Source organism: Seriola aureovittata, chromosome 5 (genome assembly GCF_021018895.1).
Source record: "Seriola aureovittata isolate HTS-2021-v1 ecotype China chromosome 5, ASM2101889v1, whole genome shotgun sequence".
In the NCBI taxonomy this organism is placed as follows: domain Eukaryota; kingdom Metazoa; phylum Chordata; class Actinopteri; order Carangiformes; family Carangidae; genus Seriola; species Seriola aureovittata.
Genome location: NC_079368.1, coordinates 3,502,301 through 3,524,817, shown reverse-complemented (window position 1 = coordinate 3,524,817; position 22,517 = coordinate 3,502,301). Strand labels below are relative to the sequence as shown.

General features: G+C 40.0%; 2 protein-coding genes across 3 annotated transcripts; both read left to right on the top strand.

Moving 5' to 3' along the window:
- The first annotated feature begins 691 nt into the window (after positions 1-691).
- Positions 692-8,020, top strand: lman2lb (lectin, mannose-binding 2-like b). Of its 2 annotated transcripts, XM_056376597.1 has the most exons (9): positions 692-928; positions 1,605-1,723; positions 2,009-2,126; positions 3,561-3,643; positions 3,992-4,012; positions 4,231-4,392; positions 5,662-5,776; positions 6,032-6,148; positions 7,871-8,020. In XM_056376597.1, exons 1-9 carry the CDS (start codon positions 724-726, stop codon positions 8,011-8,013), a joined length of 1,083 nt encoding a protein of 360 aa, XP_056232572.1. In that variant the 5' UTR covers positions 692-723; the 3' UTR covers positions 8,014-8,020. The 2 variants fall into 2 exon arrangements, with proteins under 2 accessions (XP_056232572.1, XP_056232573.1); XM_056376598.1 differs by lacking the exon at positions 3,992-4,012 and having other exon boundaries at positions 693-928.
- Positions 8,021-8,084: 64 nt separating this feature from the next.
- On the top strand, positions 8,085-22,086 carry LOC130169685 (leukocyte surface antigen CD53-like). The gene is made up of 9 exons (XM_056376599.1): positions 8,085-8,208; positions 13,064-13,281; positions 13,864-13,950; positions 15,162-15,350; positions 15,494-15,568; positions 15,732-15,842; positions 16,028-16,135; positions 20,569-20,652; positions 21,501-22,086. The coding sequence occupies exons 3-9, from the start codon at positions 13,888-13,890 to the stop codon at positions 21,567-21,569; spliced, it is 699 nt and encodes a 232-aa protein (XP_056232574.1). The 5' UTR covers positions 8,085-8,208; positions 13,064-13,281; positions 13,864-13,887; the 3' UTR covers positions 21,570-22,086.
- The last annotated feature ends 431 nt before the right edge of the window (positions 22,087-22,517 follow it).

Here is a 22,517-nt window from a genome sequence, read left to right as displayed (position 1 = left end):
GTTTATAGGCCCTTTAACAGCAGGTGTCATTAAATTCCACTAACCTCACTATTTTATTTCCTTTCTATTAAGAATGGGGAAAAGCATATCAGTTCCAGCAGGAAGTGGGAGGAGGACAGTCACTGGGGAAAATTAGGAGAAGAGACTCTGAGAAGCAGAACTAGACTGAAACAAACTAAAGTGGTAGGAAGAGAGAATGAGATGATGGTTTTATAGTATTCAAAGGACAGTTGGAGAAATGAGATGGATAAAAAGAAACAGAAAAGAATAAACAATAATATCCAGATTCAGGTTTGGTCATACAGGAGTCAAAGGCATCTTCATCACCATTGGAAAACATAATAGGTAGAGTGACTTTGTGGAAAAAAAATAGACTTTAGTTATGAACATGAAAGAAAAGATTTAATAAGAGTGAACTTTGATTAGGACACTATCATGAGAAAAACACTTTATATTTATGTTCTTAGAACACACTTGTTTGATAGGATATTCTACGTGTATTCATTTATTTTTATAAACATAATGATTTCATTTCTTTATATTATTCTTTTTTTGTCATTATATATTTGTATAATTCTTTTTGATCAGTAATAGCTCAGAATTAGAATCGCGATATGTACTCCACACCAGTTGGTGGCGATAAGGCGCCATTTCCTTGTTTGCCAACCGTCATTAAACGTCAAGAAGAAGCAGAAGAGGAAAAGCAGTAGTGGGAGCGTAAAGATGGTTGCCACTGTAACTAAGCCAAGTCAGGACCGAATGGGAAGCATCGGGTTTTTATATCCAATGTTTTATTTCAAAAGCGTCCGTGAATTAACATGTTTGTTTGTTACCGTTTGTATTTTGATGAGCCAGTCGTTGGCAGACGACCAGGACTTTTTGGAGGAGTTTCTGAAGCGGGAATATTCTCTGGCAAAGCCATACCGTGGTAGGTTATGTTAACTGTCAACTAGAGGTTACGTTGACGTTAGCTAGTGAACCTAAACTAAACTAAGTTGACATTCACCAACAATAGCAATTCATCCAACCATAAATGGGGATTTTGTTCAATTCGCGGATTACTGAATGTATTAATGTTAGCTGCTGCTGATAATAATTAACTCAGAGGAACTTTGAGCCTCTCTAGCACTAATCGTTATACATCTTAGCTGGTGTCACAAGAAGGGGTAGTTACTATTAGCCCACAGCGAATAACTGTTAGCAAGTATGGCTAACGTAACTTTAACCGGCGAAGTTACTTGTCTCTTAAAATTAGCTCTGACAAGTGCAACTCTCGTGAGTTGCCCCGTTCAGGACTGTAGCAGACACTGTGTAGAAGGCGATTCCGGAAGCTCCCGGAGGAAAGAGACCGTGTACATACGAGTTTTAAATGTTGCCTTATGGGTTTCATTTTCCAGTTCCTATATCCCACAAAGCTATGACACCTCTATATATGTGATTCGGTTACAAACACTGGGGGGTGGGGGTGTGTGTGTGGGTGGGTGTGTGTGTGTGTGTGTGTGTGTGTGTGTGTGTGTGTGTGATATATTGTTTTTGTGGCATATCACTGCACTGTATATACAGTTGTGAACACAGTATCTAACAGGTATATTACTGTTTTTCAGGGTTGGGCTTCTCTAGTTCTTCACAGTGGGATCTGATGGGCACTGCCATGGTTACACCTGACCATGTTAGGCTGACCCCAGACCTGCAGAGCAGACAGGGAGCAGTGTGGAGTCGAATTGTAAGTCTATCGCCACAAACTGTAAAACCTACACATACACTCTGCCCTGTGTAAGTTGGCATTTAAAACTCTCACATCCTACCTCATACTCACACAGTTACTCTGAAATGAAAATCACACATTATTGCATTTTAAAAATCGTACAGACCTTTAGAGTGTACATTTACTGACTGACATTCATCCTGTGACAAAAGAATGGTATGTTACTCAGCCTTGTTGACCAACATACTGCATATAGCACACCACAAGAATAACCTGTTTGTCTTAATTTTTGTTGCTTTTTAGCCTTTCTTCTTGCGTGATTGGGAGCTTAAGGTTCACTTTAAAATCCACGGTCAGGGAAAGAAGAATTTAAACGGGGATGGACTGGCCATCTGGTTAACCAGAGATCGCATGCAGAATGGTAGGTACAGACCCTATAGGTGTCTTATACAATGAAAAGGAACTAAATGCTACAGATTATTTAATGTAGTCTGAAAAAACAGGATAGAATCTTGGTGCCCAAAAAGGAAAAAATCAAACATTTTAGGAAAATGCACTTGTTTGTCATCTTACTTTGCTCAGGCAGATGATATGATCGATACATCTGTTTCATCTCTGTATGTCCTGTACAAAAGTGATGTAGGAAACCAAATTGTGGCTGCACGTATGCACTCTCAGCTTCAACACTAACTGCTTGGAAAACCACAACATTTTAATTTTCCATATGTACACATTGAAAATACACAAGTTACAATGTGTAAATAAGACCTCAAGCCTGAAGAACTAAAACTTATGTGGATGTCTTTAAGTCAAAGTTTTGTTTCCAATGCCCTGTTGGGATTTGATTTTCAAGGGAAATGGGGCAGGTTCAATATTACTTGCACCAGTGAGTGATTTTAATCCTGTCATGAGTACCCCCACTTTTTCACAAACACTTTGTCCAGTTCCATCAGCTCAGCGTAGGGAAGACATAGAAAGGGACGTTGCTAATCAGATAGATCAGTTGTCACCATCAGTCAGCTCAGTGAAGGAATATGTAAAGATAAACACTATGAGCACAGTACAAGCTCACCAGTGTCATTTCACAGGTGATTCTGTGTTTAATGGTTTACCTTTGTATTGCTGAGCTGATTTCATGTGGAGTAAGCTACAGGTACTAGGGAAGATACCAGTCCTTCTCTTAGTGAAACAGCAGAGCATTCAGAGATATTCACAGAGACATGTAAGCAGTTCTTAACTGTGTATGTGTGTGTTCTTATAACTAGATTACGGCTAAATAATAACTAGTAAATAATATTAATAATATTAATAAAAAAATAATACTAAACTCACCTGTGATGAAGGTTGCATATGATTCTCTCTGTTGCCTGTTATAGGACCAGCTCCTATAATTTGCCGGTGGCTAAATTTCTGTCTAGAGCAGCAACTGTTTTGACAAAAGAGGAGGGGGAAATATTTTAATTATTCACTAGGGCTGCAACTAGTAGTAGACTTGATTTTGTCTGACAGGGGGGAACAGTGTCAAACTTTCACAGACTTTGTTATCCCTGTATTTAAACTGATTCTTTTTTCCAAACAGTCAAAAGCCTGAAGATACTCAGGTTACTATCACGGAGGACAAAGAAAACTTTCAAATTCTCGATTTGAGAAGCTGGAACAAATTAATTCTTTGGTATTTTTACTTAAAATTGACTTAAATGGTTTTTCTTTTATTGAATTTGTTGGTTCATAAGTTTCAGCTCTTATCATCCACCTTGCCTGTAAAATTATTCCTGTCTGAATTGGACTTAGGATTGTTGCTTCACATTGGTGTTGAAACTGTGAAGTGCCCTAATGTTCCTCACTGTCTTTGCAGGTCCTGTGTTTGGCAACATGAACCAGTTCATTGGACTTGGAATATTTGTGGACACTTACCCCAATGCTGACAAGACCCATGATGTGAGTGACAGATGTTTAATGGCTGTGGTACTGTGGTACTGTTGGTATTTCTCTATAGTTACATGCTACGTTTCCTATAGACTCTATTGCGTTCTATCCTGCCATTTTTGTCTTTACTGAGGAAGATCAATAGGTTAAAAGTGTGTCTGTCCCCAAAAATTATACAACTTCTGGCAGTAGCACATTAATGTGTTTGTGCTGGATTAATTTCATCCAGCCAAATCTGACTGACACAACTTAAAAGAATGCCAGGGTACAAGCTGCATGTGGCCTCTTTATTTACCCTTATATACTGATCTCAAAGATGTGTCATATTTCTTTTCCTGCATCCCTCTTATGAATGTGAAGAAGACGCAGCCTGGAGCTCAGGTAGAATCAGAAACTGCTGTTTATTCCACGACCTGAGCCTCTGAATGTCCATCCATCTTGAACTGCTGACCATGTCATGCCATTTCAGTATCATCATCATCATCATCAGTGGTGTTTGGTGTAATTGTGATACTATAACCGAAACAACAATGCGATTGTGCGTTTGTGAATCTGCAGATAAAGGTGTCTATGTTGTATCTCCCCTGTCTTTCTCACAGAGGACTTTCCCTTATATATCTGTAATGCTGGGGAATGGGACTCTGTCATATAACCATGATCATGATGGACGGACCACTGAACTTGGGGGGTGCACTGCTATGGCGCGCAACGCAATCTACGACACCTTCCTCCTCGTCAGACTCTCCAAAAACAGACTCACGGTATGAAACTGCAATGACAAAGTAAAAATATATTTTTAAAAACTTTAACATATACACATATATTTATAAAACAGAAATTTACAAAAGTATCCAGACCCTCGATTCAGTACTCTGTAGAAGCCTCTTTGGCACCAATTACAGCTTCAAGTCTTCTTGGTTAAGTCTCTTCAAGCTTCACACACCTGGATTTGGGCATCACATTCTTCCTGATAGATCCTCTCAACCTCCATCAGATCAGATGGAAAGTCAATGCCGGCATGTTTTCCAGAGCTTCTGCTTAGAACGCTGCATTGGCAATCTAATTCTCTTTTTGCAGTAACATTAGCAGGTATAACCTGTTTTTTTAAACCAGTTAAAAAAAGATGATGAGTCATTTTACAATGCCAGCCAGGTTTGAGTCTCTGTTCGGAGAGGACACACACACACACACACACACACACACACACACACACACACACACACACACACACACACACACACACACACACACAACTGCAGGGAGCAATGTCATCACATGAGCACAGAGGACACACACACAGACACAGGTTCAAAGAGTGAGCTGCTAGCTGCTGTGCAGTATGGTAAAATGGATCTGTCACATCTCATCCCCGGGTTGGTGCTCCTGTAAGTGTCGGAGCCTCCACGGGAGACGCTTCCATCTGTCATAGTGTGTTTTTTAAAACTTATTTCGGCCCTGCAGCTCACTCTTTCATCCCCAAGCACATTGTAGCCACAGTGCTTACTGTTTAACAGCACCGTGCTGGACAGGTGACAGCACAGAAAAGGGGCAAAAATTTGTGTGTTCACCTGGGTGTTTACATCACTGCCAGTCGTAGCCAATAAATAGAATAAATATTGTTTGTTTATACCTCATTCTGTTCTGTATAGGTCTACTTATTCTTAAACTGACACAAACAACAAGCAAACTCTTTTAAAGGAGGGAGCACTGTAGAGGGAGAACTGGGATGTCAGGTGTGACTGTGTGGCAAAAACCTATGTAGGCCTCCTTTTTGCTTCACACAGGAAATTGATGAGGAATCATTAAGGAATCGATAAAGAATTACACAGATAAGTAGAATCAATAATGGCATTCGTCTCAATAAAATATTATCAATTCCCATTCCTCCTGATGATGATGGTTCGGTTTGGTTTGCTTGGTTTAAAAACCTATGAAATATAAAAGATGAAAAACAGTTTATAAAGATAAACCCTAGCATGTTTTTTTATCCTTCATCTGTGACTCATGCTGACCGTTCCTCTGCCTTCTAGCTCGTGGTGGATGTGGATGGTAAGCAGGAATGGAAACACTGTGCTGACGTCACAGGAGTGCGGCTACCTCCAGGCTACTTCTTTGGTGCCTCCTCTGCCACTGGAGACTTATCAGGTATAAAGAATCATCTGAAGGCTGCTTAACCACTGGAAACCTCTGTTTAATTAAGTTAAATCGAATGAAACTTTAATTAGATCTTAAGGGAAATTGGGTTACAAGCACTACAGCCAAAGCAGTTCCACTAAATTGACAGGTAAGATGGGAATTAAGCCTCTCTCCCAAACTCCACAGAAACATTCAAATGGCAGAAGTGGTTTGTATGAATTCTTTTGTCAAGTGTTAATAACTCACTTGTGCATGTTGCTCCAGATAACCATGACATAATCTCCATGAAGCTGTACCAGCTGACGGTAGAGAGGACTCCTGAGGAGGAGGAAGAGGAAGAAATCACCGTACCCAGAGTTGACAACATGGAACAGTTCCGAGGTAGATGCACCACAATCATCTCGCCTCGACTCTCAGTCCTTTCATGGGTCACAGTGATAATTCACAAACTGTTTACATCTTATTTATTTCCCTCGCTGTGTTTCTCACAGCAGATGGAGTTGCCACAGAATTATAGATATTTCAATTTGTATTTCTTTCTGAGCTCTTTAAGGACTTAATGTTCATGTTGGCTTAAAAGTTGAGATCAAATTTTTTTTTTTTTTTTTTAAACCTTTATTCAGGTTAAGTTCACTGGGAGGCAAGCTCTCTTTTACAGGAATGCTCTGATCGCATTTACACAGTTACACACATTCACACCCAGAACAGTCTGTGCTGTTGGCCACTGAGCAGCTCCACTGGAGCAATAGGGGTTAAGGGCCTTGCTCAAGGGCACCACAGTGGTGAGGGTGATGAGGGTTTGGATAAGTCCTACTCTTGACCCAGAAAACAGCAGCTGACAAAAAACAGAGTGAGCTGGAAAACGCTCCAGGCCATCCTCATGACCCAGCACGGGATGGGCTGGTGTAGATTAAGGATGAATGGATGGATGAGACTTTTGCAGTGTCTCATAAGCGTGACATAAACCATTTTAACGACAATTTAGTGCCAAGTAATAATTTCGTTCTAAAGCTTTGGAAAACATGATTCATTTTTTGAGGTGTTACTATGTAATATTAAAAATTCATTACTAAATGTGCAACAATCTAAATACTTCACTCTCAAAAAACAAATCTGCTTCATCTGATCTTCAAAGCTGTGGTTTGAACAGATTTGATTGACACTGGCCAGATGAAGAACCATCAGCAGATCTAGATTCAAATGCTGTAAAATCCTTATTGGTCCACAGAAATGCACGACATCACCTTTTTCCATTTGTTTGGCACACTTTAAACTAGTGAGAAGAACTCAGACTAAAACACAAATACAGAAAGTCTCTCGGGTGAAATAAGCAAAACTGTTGGAAGAACATTTTGTGTTCATTTAGGACAGTATTGCTGATAAGAAGCTGATTGAGAAAACAGGTTTTCAGGACCTGTATTAGGAAACTGAGCAGAGTATCTATCTGATTACAGTTACTTGATGATGTGAACAGAACTCAGCTAATATAAGCCGTCAGGTGCTGATTGGTCGCAGGAACATCTTAAATGAAAATCCTACTCAACCACAATATGGCTCCTTTTACCAGTTATAAATGTTAGTAACTCATTAATAAATGGTTGTAAAAATGAGATGATGAAACATGAAGATGGATGTGGGGAGAATCAGCTCAGTGAACACCAGAGTATGAATATGGTCATTTGATATGTGTAATTTGATCTGCCGAATGAAACGTTTTGACCATTAAGATGCCGACGGTGGTTTATTTCTAGTAACTTAACAAACGTGATGAAGCAGCAGATACAAATGCTGATGATGGAGAAAAACAAAGAAAGATAACTAACTAATGATATATGAGGCTTAACAGTACAGAGAAATGTGAGCTCACTATTTGGCAAGCAACAGGTCACTGATGCCCTTTTTATCTAATGTGTTATAACAGCTTATACATGATTTATAAAGTGTTAAAAAGGGCTAATTAATAAACTATTTAAACCATTCAAAAACATACATAAGGGTAATCTGAGTGTAAAGTGGCACCAAAATCCCTTTTTCAATAAGTGGTTGTTCAAACTTAGACCCTCGTCTGTTTGGTAATGACTCTATCATCCTTTTGCCTTGCAGTGGAAGTCGAGGAGGAAGGGATGAGCGGAGTCCAGTTCTTTTTCACCCTCCTTTTCTCCATCCTGGGCCTAGGTGTGCTGGCAGTGGTGGGACTGATGGTTTACGGGCGCTGGAAGGAAAACAGACGTAAACGTTTCTATTGATAAGAGACCAACTGAACCATGTGGGTTTTTCAGAATGTGTGTTTCTTAATCAACATACATTACAACAATGCAAAGACTTGCCATAGCTTTACTGAAACTATTGAATGAACTGAATGAACAACCTCATGGGTCTGAAGCCCTCAGCCTAGAGATCATAAACTGCCGAGATGAACCTGGTGAAGAGATCATGAACAGGTGAGCCAGCTGTGAAATATATATTTTTTTTTTTTAGTTTTTTTTTTTTTTTTTTTTAGTATTATGGAAGATAAAGCTGCTCAAGTTGATTTTTTTGTGTTAAAATATGCTCATCTCAACTTGAAGCACAGTGAGGTTGCAGCATCCCATATCACTAACTGACATTAGATTTCAGACAAACAAAAACTTCAGAATCAGATGCTGTATGTAGTTTACTGACGCCATGTTACGGTACTGAAGTGTAGTTACCTCTTACTGCCACTTGGTGCTGCCAGCGTGCAGCTTTAAATCTGACCTGTACCTGCTGTGAAGACTAATCAGCCTGTGGATCATTGCAGACGTGTTGCTGCGCTGAAGAAGCTTCAGCTGTAGTGACCTCTTCAGTGAATCTGAGAGCACTTTATGAGCCAGGCAACGCACTTACATCAGCTGTGGAGGTTGTGTGAGCTGTTTTTAAATGTATGATCAATGACACATCACATTATGTTGTACATGAAAGTAATGATTCGAGTCACCAGTGCCTAGCTAGGACCGATAAAGACAAGGTGTTACTTTATGTTGTGGCCCTGTCTGCAGGTTTAAGCTCCCTTTTCTTTTCTATTTAACATCTCAAATGATTTGGCTTCATTCACTTTCTGAAGTTACTAACAGTTCTGTTATGATGGAGTTGTTTATCCAGATCAAAAATCTCTGTTTCTGTGGCACTGAATTTCATCAGACCCCAGTCAATAGAAAACATTTCACTATTATATCAACTAATTCATTTGTGGTGATGTTGCTTTGGGATTTGAATCTAGGACGCACTGTGAATTGAATAGCCATATGCAGGATTATGTTGTCAAATGCGCGTTCGAGTTAAACTGAAGAGTATGTGAATATGAATGCTGTTTACTGTTTAGTTGTGTAACCTGTAATATAGCTGTTAAAATGATGCAGGGCTTTTTCTGCCAAAATACAAGCTGGTGCCTTACCCACGGTGTCCAGTGGACGCAGCTCTGTCACATGTCTGTTCCTTCTCAGCTGCTACAGACGATCCACTGACTCTCCAGCTGGTGTGACAGTCAGTGAGCTTACATGCAGTCATTTTTCTTGACTGTTGTGTAAATGAGAAACTTTGTGTTCTGTTATCAGGGAGGATGATGAGGTAAAGCTGGTTTCCTCAGGTAGATTTTTACAGGATGCTGAACTCTGGCCCTGTTCAGATCTGCATTAACAAGCGTCTTCAGTGCTTCAGTGATCCGCTCATATGTGGTCAGCTCTGAGTTCGTCAGTTCACACCTGGTTTAAAATGCGTCTCCATCAGATCTCACTTCCTGCCTTAAATGCAAATAAACAGGTATGTGTTGATGTTTCTGGACAATCTGACAGATGGGTCCATTGTCAATGTGCTTGTGTGTGTGTGCGCAGGAGAGAGAGACAGAGAGAGTGAGTGGGGCAATCATCGCACTGTGCACAGCTCTAATGAAATACAGTTTTATCCATTTGAAATATCAAAATATTTTAGGTTCATTATGAAACTGTTGGGACTAATGATGCTGTGGCAGAGTGGAGTGGACGGTCCTTCAATGTGGCCCAGGACGTATTTGCGTTCACACTGCTAAAAGAATATGGCCACATGTGGTCCAGTCCAACTCTGAATGTGGACCGAGTGACCAGATCTCAAATGCGTCCTCAGGCGTGTTCACACCTGGACTTAGAGCTGACCACTTGTGATCGGATCACCTGAGACGGATGTTAACACCAGGTCTGAACGGGGCCTCTGTCATGTGTGTGGGTAACCAGGTCTGCATGTGCATGACAAATGACTGCAGACAGACAAAGTAACAGGAGCAGCCATAAGAACAGATCATTACAGAGCAATGTGTCCAACCAAAACCTGACTAAACTGCAACTAATGTGCAGTATCATCTAGAAGTCTTAATAAGTCCGTTCCACCACTGAACATTTGACTGTTGGTGATACGCACAGTGCTACCTAAAGTCATTAAAATAAGTCCAGTACAGCCAAAGGTATCATGAATAAGCATCTGCTTGTAAAACACAAAGAAAACAAAACAGCTGAAAACAATACTGGAAGTGTGTTTGCTGACACAGAGACATCCACAGGACACAAGGGGTTGTACAGACAGGACTTTTTCACAGCAGACATTTTAACTTGTCACAGTGTGAAAGCCACAGGTGTTACAATACCACTAACAATGGCTGTGTTGTAGTCAAGGGGTCCCAGTAAACCATGACCAGCATGAACAATAGCAGGACCCTGACACTGAAGCAGCTAAATGGAATTCATCTGTCATTCATTTTATTATTTACACCTTTGCTTCTTACTGTGACGTGTCAAAGTGTCTTACTTCTAAAACTGGGGGCCTGTAGTCACTGCAACTGAACTGAAAAATTATCATTTTTATTTGACACATTTTTCTTCCTTGTCAAAACCCAAAGTCTGCATTACCCACAATGTAACGCGACCACCGACAGTTCAGTCGTATGTATCTAAACAAACCTCATGTTCACAGCAGAAGGGGAAAAAAAAATCCAAAGGCCAAAAACTGTACAACCCCCATCTGATGAAAAACTACTGTCCAGTTTGACCTGTGTGTTCATCTGCAGAGTTCACAATAACACTCTGCAAGTGTGTCATGAAAATCTTCCAGGTTGCACTCACACAAGACAACAAGCAGGTCAGAGCGCCAGCAGTCTATTAATTAATGAATGAACTAATGTCAGTAGGTAGGAGGCCATTGCAGATACAAAGTAGCAGCTCCAGAGCAGGACAGTAGACTACCTTTTACTAAAGCATATAAAACCCACTTCTTTGTTAGAATGAGATATCCGTAGGAGTGTTAACTATCAGGGAGATTTTCATGGAGTTGTATTGTGTGTCATTTTGGTTCTCATAGCTGTTTGAAGTTGTGTCAATCAGTGGTAAATTATGATTAAAACCACTTTGTGTTCATGCGTAGAGTTACAACTGTATCAACTGCTTCTTGAAGTTTTGTGGAAAGTCTGACAGTCTGTTTCTTTCTGAAAGGTTTACTGTTATTTCTCTTTTCCTCTAATTGTTATGTAGGTGCTTTTTTGTTCTTTACTGAATGTCAAGCTGTTTGTCCTTTATCATTAAATTCACGAGCCATCATCGGGGCGAATGGGCCTGTAATTAATTATTTAAATATTACTATTAAGCGAATTATACTTTTAATTTGCTAACCAAATCTTTGTCTAAATAAACTGATAAATGTAAGTGAAGAGCTCAAGTTCTTCCTGCTCCTGTGTCTAATTGTTTGGGGGTTTTTTTTTTTCAATAAAAATTTCTACAGTCATTTAGCTCATGTGGTAATGGATTTTTTCTCTCCAAAATCTTTTTTATTGATACTTCATAAATGCTTTATATGTTAAAAACCAAGATGCTAATGCATTTCCTAATCCACGGTTGGATAAAAAGTGTGCACACCTCATCGACACAATTCCTCCCTACTGGATTACTGCAACGCCCTCTACCTGGGTGTCACCCAGTTCACCCTGTCTCGACTATAGCTGTTGCTGAACGCTGCACCCAGACTGTCAACTGGTACCAGGAAGAGAACCAGCATCTCACCTGTACTTGCAATCCAGTACCAGTCGAATACCGTATCGAGTTTAAGGTTATTGTATTTGTTTTTAAAGCCATACACCAGTGGTGTCCAAACTTTTTTTGATTGGGGTGCCAGATCTGATAATGGGGGCCACGCTGTGTGAAAAGCCACTTCAGGGGGGCCAGGCTAGCTTCAAGATGCTTCACATTCTCCACCCGTTCCCACTGCTGGACAGTCGCTGGTATGACTTCGTCTCATATTGTCTCTTCACATTGAACAGCAACAGTCACTTGGCAAATGAGACACAAACAGTTTTGAGTTTCAGTGAAAAAAAAAAATGGCGGCCCTCACTGTCGACTTAACGCTTCTTTGCTGTGGTCAGGACTGCTACATGTCTGTTCCCTGTTTACAGTCTGTTTATGAAAACATCACTTCCACCTGCAGTGTAAAGATATCTACGAACTGTAGGACAGTGCTGCCATCTTGAGGTGAACGGGAAAAACGCAAAGTGAACTTGTTTCATTAACCGACACAGTGTGGTGGGCCACAGTTAGTATTTTTTGATAGACAAGCCGCGGGCAGTTTAAAATGTGCCCTTTGGACATGCCTGCCTTACACAGTCTGGACTCCGTGTAATGCACTTTCCATCCCCAGACCCCTCATATCCTCAGAGCAGCTGCCCCTGGCTGTCTCCTGGACGAGGCTAAGGGGAAAGAGTGATCGGGCTTTTGCGGTAGCTGCCCCAAAACCTTGGAACAGTTCACCAAAATGATAAATTGTTCCCCCCCTCCGTCAACATTTTTAAGACTAATCTTAAAACCCAGATGTTTTCGTTGGCTTTTGAGTTTCCAGAAGGTTTTATCTTTCACTTTTATCCCTTGTGTTTTTATTTCAAACTGTTCACTGTGTGTCTCAGACTATGGGATAGTTAATGCATCATATTTTAGTTGTTTTTATGTGTGTTTTCATTGTCTATTACTGTACAACACTTTGGTCAACTCTGATTGTTTTGAATCTGCTTTTTAGATAAACTTGGTTTGATTTGTTTTAATAAACTGCCAACTGAGTGTATGTATGTACAGTAGACAGGTTAATGGTTTCAGAAAGTGTTAATTAAATTATTAACAGTTTTAATTAAATAAAAATCTGTTTATTTTTAGAAATCATTAGCAAATTCATTAAAATGCTTATATATGTGTGTGTGTTTAACCAGAGGAAGTAAAGGACTCAGATAAATAGGTGATAAATTCATCTAATATTTGTTTTCTGACACTGACTCAGCAGCTCGTCTTGCCAAGTGTGGACGTCCCTCCTCCTCCTCCTCAGTGTCGTGTCAAGTTGGTATTTCCTACTGCCTGTCAGTGGACAGGTGTCCTCCTCCCTCCCGTGTCTCTTCCTCATACCTGTCTGTCGTCAGTTAACACTGGGAATGGTAGGAACAGCATCAAAACACAGCTCAGCGCGTCAGTCACTGGAATATCGCTGGATACAGTGTAGTTAAGGTAAGACCTCAGATGTTTCACATGTTTTATCCTTTTTTTTTTTTTCTTCCTAGTAATTAAACTGAATTTATACATGTTTCTATAAAAGTGTAAAGACCAGCTTTATATGTGAAGAACAAAACACAAACGCAGAAAATTCAGAACGGTATCACTTTAAAGTGACTCAACATGGTATATGTAATATTGCTGGTGTTTTTAAAAGAAGGCATTTGGATAAGTCTAATTAGAAAAAATCGCAAACTTTATTGTGACATTAAGTGTACATGGAAAAAAGAAATATTCAAACAAAAAAATCTACTGATATATATAAAGATAAAGACAAAGGCTACTGTACTGGACATTTAGCCACAAACAAATGGAGATAAGAGCAGGAAATAATGATTAACTGAGTCTGAGTAGGTCACAAGTGTCCATTGTGCCTCATGGCTGAGTGTTGTCATATCAAACAGTGGTGTCCTGTAAACACTGTGCAGCCAAGAGGAGCAGCACTTTCACTTGTTTTCCTTTGTATTAAAGGAGATTTTCCAGACTGACAATTTGTCTACATTGTGTTTTTCTAAAGAAATGTGTCTCCTCTTCCAGATCTCGCAGTGGAAGATTATCAAGATGAATCGCACCTGTGTAAACTGCTGGAAAACTATGATGATAAATCTGAACTTCCTCTGCTGGGTAGGTGGTTGAAGACGGGAATACACTGCAGCCACACATCACACTGCCAGACCCCACCACTGAGGGGGGACTTGTGAAAGTGTAATGCTTGTTACAGCCAGTAGATACAATGGGATATAGAAACCTGGATTATGTCCTTTCTCTGACAGATCAGAACGTATTATGGTCACTTTCTGTTCTAATGGAGGGCTGAAATAAAGTTCCCCTGAAGGAGAGAATGGCAGCAAGAATCCTCAGAGTTAAGCGAAAGATAAAAGTAAAACTCCTTCACTTTCGCTCCCAGACTTAATAAATTCTATCTATTTGACTCAACAGTGTCAGAGAGTCTGTGAAATTGGTTGAGAGCAGGTCCTCGATGACAGATAAATGGCCGAGCACACCCACGTTTTCTGTCTGATGGTAACGATAATACTAATAATGCATCAGCTGAAGCAGAATAATTAAGGAGAAAGTAGTTTTAGTCTATAATTTGCATTTTATTTGGAGTCACTGTCTGAACGTCTTCATTGTCTGCACTTGTCACTGTGGAACAATCAATTCTCCTTATTATATGATTTATCATGATTGACCTCATCTACTAACAGAATTATACATATATGTTATTGTTATTATAAATATTACAGATTGTTGTTCATTTCTCATGTTAATTATTCCTGGAGATTTTACACAAATAAAACAAACTTTTATATAAAATATAGAATTATGTTGTTGCAGAACAACAACATAAACATCTAAAGAGTGCATGCAACCTGAGGGTGGGCTGACAGTTCACCTTTCAGCATGACAATGACTCGACAGCGGCTTTGTGACAAGCAAAGTAACTTTAGTGGTTCCCAACCTGCAGGTTAACCCCACAAAGCATCACTAGAAAAGTCGGACTGTTTTTTAGATGATTGAAGTGTCATGAAATGTGAAAAAGTGTTGCGACACAATTTTTATTCTTTTTTTTTTAATTCTTTTTTTGGTGAAGTTATTTAAACGAAACCATGTGAGAAGTTCAAAGGGAAAATGTCTCTTTGGTGTAACTGCTGACAACGCAGATATCAGAAATGTGACAAGGGACCTCAACTACGTATATTCAGTTTTATGAAAGAATACTGGGGACCACTGCTTTCATCCGTCTCCTGGCTTTCAGGACAGAGTCTCAGTGAATTGTGGATCAAATCTAAACTCACAGAATGACACTTTTGTCTGTCCTGTGCGTGCTGCAGCTGTGTGGTGCGTTCGTGGTGGCTTTCGGGGAATTCATGATGATACACTCCAAGTTTCCCTCCCTCATCACCTCCTTCTGGCCCATCTACCCCTCCAACACTCTGGTTGTCACGGGTACCATCGTTACCTGTGTGTGCTATCTGGGAGTGTTAGGAGGCATGAGGGAGAACCGCTGCATGCTCATCAGTGTGAGTGTGAAGCATGATATTTATCATAACATGAAAACTGCTTATATGTGTGTTTAATGAGCTCGGCAGTTCATTTTAATGCATCGGTTGTACAGATTATACAGACTGACTGACTGTTTGAATCTGATTTGCACTGATTTCAGTTTTTCGTGCTGCTGTTTATTCTGATGCTGGTGGAGCTGGCCATGGCCTGTGTGTTCCTGGTCTACAGCAGAGAGGTAGGAGAGTTTATACGTAGACGTCACAAATATACATTTATAAATGGTTAGTTCCGGGTGTTGATTTGGCGTATGTTGGGCCAGAAGTTTCATTTTGCCATCTGGGACAGCTCATTGTTCTTAGTTAGCGGTTTATAACGCAGCCTGTGTCTCTGTTGTGCAGATTGACACGTACTTTGAGAAAGACCTGATGCGAAGCCTCGAGATTTACAGACTGTCCAGTCCTGAAGGCAACAAGACCATTAAAGATGACTTTGATGCTGTGCATTACCTGGTAAATGATTCACTGCTATTCACACATATTCTCTATATAAATATATTTATATCTCCATACATTTTGAGTATATTTTAATGCAGATATTTTACACAACATCGTATTTATTCCAGTATTAGTCATTCACTTTCCCCTGCCCAGAGAAATACATGTCTGTTGCATTGAAGTAGCTTGTTTTTGTACAGTTCCAGTGCTGCGGAGTTCATGGTATAGGCGACTGGAAGGGGAACGTCCCAATCTCCTGTTGCATCAAGGACCCCTGCAACACCCTCATCCACAGCAACTGGCAGGAGGTTATTAGTCCATCTACATTTCTGTTTGTTTTTCACATTTTAATCAGTGAACAGCCGATGATTCTTCCCCTCTCTCCTTAATTCTGTCTGTCTCTGACTGAGCTGTGAGCTTGGCTGTGCTTGTAGTGATTTGGGACATGAACCTGCAACTGCTGACAACAAGTAGGAAAGTAAAAAAAAACACCACCTCTGATAGCTGCTTAGAACTGAGTCAGAATAATACATGCTCAGACATTTTTTCTGCCGGTGCTCATCTGTTTGAGAATCATCACGTAGGGATGTTTCTTTCAAATGGCAATTGAAGGCGTCAGTTCTTCTACTGCTCATGGTGTTGTAATGGTGCTGCAGGTCATAGATGTCAGAGGAGTCTTACATCTTCCTGCACCAGTCTGCAGAGCGCATCACATACATACTGTAAGCTCTCTATTATATCCTGCATGTTCCTCTACAAGGGCGGCACAGTGGTGTTTAGTGGTTAGCGATGTCGTCTCACAGCAAGGAGTTTCTGGGTTCAAACCCGGGGTCTTGCTGTATTGGTGGTTTCTCTCAGGTCCTCCTGCTGGCTCCGACAGTCCAAAGACATGCAGGTTAATCGGTGACTGATTGGCGAGAGTAAGAATGGTTGTTTGTCTCTATATGTCAGCCCTGCGATAGACTCGCGACCTGTACCCCGCCCTCGCCCAATGTCAGCTGGGATTGGGATAGGTAGGAGAATCTGTGTCTGTCTGCTGTTTGGTGCTGGGCAGGTAGTGTACAGGTTATAGAGCTCTTTTTTTTTAATGAAAGTAGTCGCCTGCTGCAACTGAAAACAGCTAAACAATAAAATGAAACTTGCTGTAGCGTGAATCAGTGTGTGAATGTGTGTGTATGGTAGAAAAAAAACGCTGTATGAGTGTGTGTGTGTGAATGGCTGAAATTGATGAGTAATGTAAAGTGCTCTGAGTGGTCATTAAGACAAGAAGAGGGCTATATAAATGCAGTCCATTTACCATTCAACTCCTGCAGCACTTACAGTAAACAGAAACCTTTGTATGATGTAGTTTTTATGTTGCATCCCGATACTGTTCACATATAAAGTTCCTTTAAATGTAAGTGTTTTTGGGGTGTGTCGACGCCACATCAAATGGACACATTTTGGGACAAGGTACCTTTTGTATAAACTTAAGGACCACCCTTTACATGCACTTTTCAAGGCACCCATGTTCTATAGTGGGCCTTCCCCACCAGCCTGAGACAATGCTCAGGCCGGAAGCCACGTGACCGTAGGCCCCACCCATATTAGAAGAAGTCCCATAGGCAGATACAGCATGTATGTGTTCACATATGATTGGCCACATATGATTTTTTTCTGTCTCATACTTTTCCTGCTTAAATGTTACTTTGTGATGTGTTTTGTGATGATCCTAATGAAAGACCACAAGAAACACGTTGGTCTAATAAAGTGGTCTGTTTACAGCAAGTGCTGCTGGAGCTTTGACCTCTTTAGACTTTCTCCTTCCTCCATGCACCTTGGAAGTAGGTAAATTTGTGCCAGAAACCTGACTTTGCTTAAGGAGGAATGACTACAGCAAGCAGACAGCAAACCTGCTTCAGTGTTTCTAGGACAGACTTGGTCCAGTAAGTCCTCTTCAGTCTGGTTTCAGAGCCAACACAACACCAATTCAGCTTGTTTCTTAGTAGTTAATGGTTACGTTAATGACTGTAAGAAACATGTGCATTCAAAGATGCCTGCAGACATCTGCACTGAATCCCCATGTCAGCACCATGTTAGCACTGAGCGACTACCAGCCCACCACCCGTTAGTGCTATGTGGAAGATAGAAAATGCACCCTTCATGCTGAAACTTGCATAACAGCATCCAGAGATTTCATAGTTCACTGTATCATCATCATCTTTATCTTCATTATTGTGCACCTGTGAACACAGCAACACAACACAGTGGAGACTCTGAGTTGAACTAAGCAGACTACACAGAATCCCAGATTTCCCTCCCAGCTGACTGTTGACGTGTTGAAACTTAATACAGTTCACGGCTGATTCGGCTGAACTTGAATGCACCATCAGTTCCCTGCCTGATGTGAGCTTTACCTGAAGAGGCTGCTGGACCCGAACGCGTCACTGTTCTGCTTCTTACTGAGTCTGAGATCTGCCCAGACACAAACTGTGAGACATCAACCCACGTGTCACAGAGACATGAACAGTTAGCAGCAGCTGGTTTCCCACTCACAGTGTTGTCATCAAGTGGTCTCTGGTTCCCTGGAAAATGAAACACACGGTGACACTCACAGTTTGTGTTAATCAGCCTTAACTAACGTTGGAGTGGATTTTCTCACCTCGAGGTCTGATGAGGAGAACAGTGATCACAGTGATGAGGAGTTCAGCCACACGCATCATCAACATTATGTAGGTCAGAGCAAAACAATCTGTAGGAGCTGTGGAGAAGAAATGAGAGGAAACATGTTTTTAAAAAAAAAAACAAGATTTAAAAAAAAAAACAACAAAAAAACAAAGGAGCAGGTTTATGTGTGAGCTGTGGAAATAAAATCCCAGCAATAGAAGATAAATAAAAGATGATCAAGTTGCACGAGGGTCTCATAAAACTAAGGTGAATCATGATTTGTAAGTTTCTGTCCAAAATGAAAAGGTCAGAAAAACACGTACATCTACACTAACAACCTCACAGATGTCGGCTGTTGTGATCGTCGCTGTGAAGACCAGGACAACAACACAAAAATGAATCTGCAAACACTGATACTGTATGCAGTGTTTTAAACATCTTCACGTTTGACCCACGTTAAATCCCATTTTCTAACTTCATGTGGGATTCAAATTAGTGAATGGATCTGAATCAAGGAGATTACGCAACACTGATTGTTCTGTTTCCGTTTGGTACGGCTGAATATGAAATTCAATATAAAATAAAATAGGAACACAATAAACTTATCATCGTCCTCCTGGCCAATCACTGGTGAAGATGGAGACATTGAGAGAGAGCGGCAACATGAGTCAAATTAACTTCATCGCTGTTATGATTGTAATATTTCAGTGTTTTGTTCTAACAGACGGTTAAACAGACAGATAAAACAGCGCTTCTTGTCGTCGTCCTAATTCGTTAAAAAAAAAAACATCTACGGATGTACAGACCAGCATCCTCACGTGTGACTCTCACGTATCTTCCCTGCGTTCAATCAGGAACTACAGCTGAGTCTTTTGAACCGCTGAAGATCCGGGTCGGACTGTCACATTTAACCCTGATCATCCCTGACATTTTTTTTTACAAGGCAGAGTGACTTCATCTCCATCTCTGACAATGAAGGAGAGACGTAGTCCTGTGACAGCTGCTCAGAAGATTAGAAAGAAACATGAAAAAAATAAATGAAATGATAATATCCAACTCCAACGAGTGCTCCAACAAAACCACCATAGAGGTCACTTGTCTCTGCCCTTGGATATGACCCGTATGGTACCAGCTGCAGGAATACTGGACCTTCATCGTCTCAGAGTAGGACTGTCTTTACAGTCACTGCGATGTTAGATAAAATACAACAGATGTTTGTAAATGTATCTTATCCTTGATTTAAGACTCCATTAAACTCTGTTAACATCAAACAAACACAATCAGCTGTTCTAAGGTTGTAGTTACTAAAGCACCAACAGTGAAGTCTTCTAATGTTCTCTAAAAAATGAAGAGATTTTAATCCATTTATTCCACTTGAATTCAACCATCGTGCTTCTGTCTTGTTTTCACACCTTGGACCGAGAGCACAGATTAACTGAGGCTTCTTCAGGAGAGGCGTTTACTTCCCTGTCACTTCCTTAATATGACTTGAGTCTTCTTGTCCCATCTTTCAGTCGTGTAATTGATGTCGACAGAGTGTATGAGCTTTTCATCTCTGAATTCTTGTAGATAACAAAATATCAAAAATGCAGATGTTTTTACAATTTAGCATCAGACTTTGCTGTGAAACATTAGAAACATTGATATGAGCTGATTGTTTTCATTCATTTAACACTTGATGTTACGCAACACTTTTGCCAGTGATGTTTACATCACCCACCAGTCTTTGACGCATGCAGCTGATGGTATACAAGATAGTCATAGTGGGAAACAACAAATATGATGATATTTTAATGTTTTTTTTTAATTGTTGCTTCCTTGTTGCAGCTGAGTATTTTTTTAGTATTTACCACTCACAAGCTGCAGTGCTAATGTTGCTAGCAGGAGATCGCTATGTTTCGAAGACTCAAACAGTGATTTTGGAAGAAACCTGGCCGATGCTGCTGCCTCTGCTTGTAGTCGAATCAAGAGTTTTTTATTTTATTTGTTGATATAACTGTAAACAGGACATTGACATAAAAGTGTGATCTCTGTTCTGTCACTAATCTACAAACTGTAGATCAAGGATAACGAATAAGAAATGTTTGTCTTTTAGGGCTGTCTCCCAAAACTCAGGAATTGGTTTGCCAGGAACTATCTCAGCACAGGCGCAGGCGTTGTCACAATGTTTATCATACAGGTACAGTACATTCAGTTTTCTCCTTTTCCTCATTATAAGGCTTTTGAGCAAAACTCAACCCTTAAACTTTATATGGTACAGTTAGTGATGTCCCAGCAGGTGTTGGACATTAGCTATCGGATTAGCTACCTGAAGACCTGATGTGAGTTAACTTATTCAACTGTGGCCAAATGTGAAACCTGCCTTGACATTTAAACTGTCGGAGTAGTGTGGCTGCAGACTAAAGATTCATTCATTCGTACTGAATTACTTTTTTGAGGTAGTAACAATAGCTGCCATGTTGGAAGGCATGAGCTCTGTGCCTTTTTAAACTCATTTCAAGCCGTCTAGCTAATAACTACATCCTCTTAGCCACTTTTGGAGCAGTGGAACAAACTGTAAACACATTATGACCCTCTAAAGATGATATGGTGAACGTGTAACATTAGCATTCATTTGAAATCATGTTTCTTGGTACACAGGCAATCTAAGTCACTCTCACTTTTGCTCTGTTTTGGTCTCCAACAACTGCTGAGAAATATAAGATATCTGGCTCTTAAGCCGATAAATGCTCCAGCTATTCTACAACTGTGTCTGTCTGCTACTTTGTGCTAGACAGGAAGTGAACTGTTTAACCATTAACCATTGTTAATCCAAAAATATTGATAAGAGCAGCTTTAAGATTTCTCATTTGCACAGTGGTTAATTCCATTCTAAATTGCAGCTAACATTAGTATGTTTGCTTACTTGTAGCTTGAAGCCAGTGCACTATATTCTTTCTCAGTTTGTTATTAACTTTTATGTGTTTTTATCTTTCATGTCTTTGCAAAACATTGTTTGATAATAAACTTGTTTTTCTTTGTTTACAGTTTGTCTGTCTGTCTATCACCATCCCTCTCTTTTGCCACTTCAGGCGACGTGGACTGGGTTACCTGTAAAAAAAAAAAAAAAAAAAAAAAAAAGGACCTATAAAACTATATCTGCAATGTACAGTGACTTTCTGCAAGTCAGCAGTTTCCCTGTATCAACTTTTTATTAATTTCTTATGAATAACCAAAAGGTTGCTGCCATTTTCAGCCATCAGAGAGAAGAGCCAACAGGACAAAAAGCTCTTTGACCAAGAATGAGCTGAAGATGGCAGCTATAATCACTATTGACGATATCATACGAGGTGACAGACTATTCAATGTAATATGGAAAACATGATAGAAGATGTTTAACTAGTAGGTAAGGTATGACATGATTATATAAGACAAGATATGATCATAATTAAACTCCTTTATGCATTTGTGAGTTTCAATCATTTTCATTTCACTTTGTATTTTTATTTTGTGCTTTCAGTTTCAGGAAGTAGCTAGTGCTTTCAATTTTAGTGATTGGAAAGGAACATAGTTGAACTTGTGAGTGCTCTTTTGCTCTGCTTAATAAATACGTACACATGCTGATTTAAACCTACACATTTGAGTTGTTTCCATTTGTGTGTGATGTTTTTTTCTGTGTACAGCCGATGGTCTCTGTGAAACAGCTTGAACCACGTGTCACAGTAATGTTTAAGATCCTCTCAGTGTCAGTGAGTCTTATTTTCAGAAAGTGTTATTCGACAGAGCTGATTTTGTAGCTGCCAAGAAATGCACTTACATACATTTCTGTGCATTTAAAGGTTTATTTCACTGCTGTTCTTACCTCACCATTGAACCCAAACATTTTTTCTCCGACTATTCCCATCTCTGACACGCTCCTGTCAGGTTTTAAATTGCTTCAGTTTTCTAAGTATCAGCTTTGATTGGGCTGATTGGGCTGATTCTGGTCCTTGGAGCTATGGGTCATTCCTGATACTATTTGCAAAATGGATGTTTTAAGTATTTCAGATACATCAGTTATTAATC

Bases quoted from the DNA above. Each gene is read 5' to 3' on its own strand.
- lman2lb (XM_056376597.1), top strand. From the start codon at position 724: ATGGTTGCCACTGTAACTAAGCCAAGTCAGGACCGAATGGGAAGCATC. The intron at 4,393-5,661 runs GTATGAAACTGC...TCTGCCTTCTAG, and splicing joins TCTCCAAAAACAGACTCACG to CTCGTGGTGGATGTGGATGG. The intron at 5,777-6,031 runs GTATAAAGAATC...ATGTTGCTCCAG, and splicing joins TGCCACTGGAGACTTATCAG to ATAACCATGACATAATCTCC.
- LOC130169685 (XM_056376599.1), top strand. From the start codon at position 13,888: ATGAATCGCACCTGTGTAAACTGCTGGAAAACTATGATGATAAATCTG. The intron at 16,136-20,568 runs GTTATTAGTCCA...TTTGTCTTTTAG, and splicing joins TCCACAGCAACTGGCAGGAG to GGCTGTCTCCCAAAACTCAG. The intron at 20,653-21,500 runs GTACAGTACATT...CTTTGTTTACAG, and splicing joins TCACAATGTTTATCATACAG to TTTGTCTGTCTGTCTATCAC.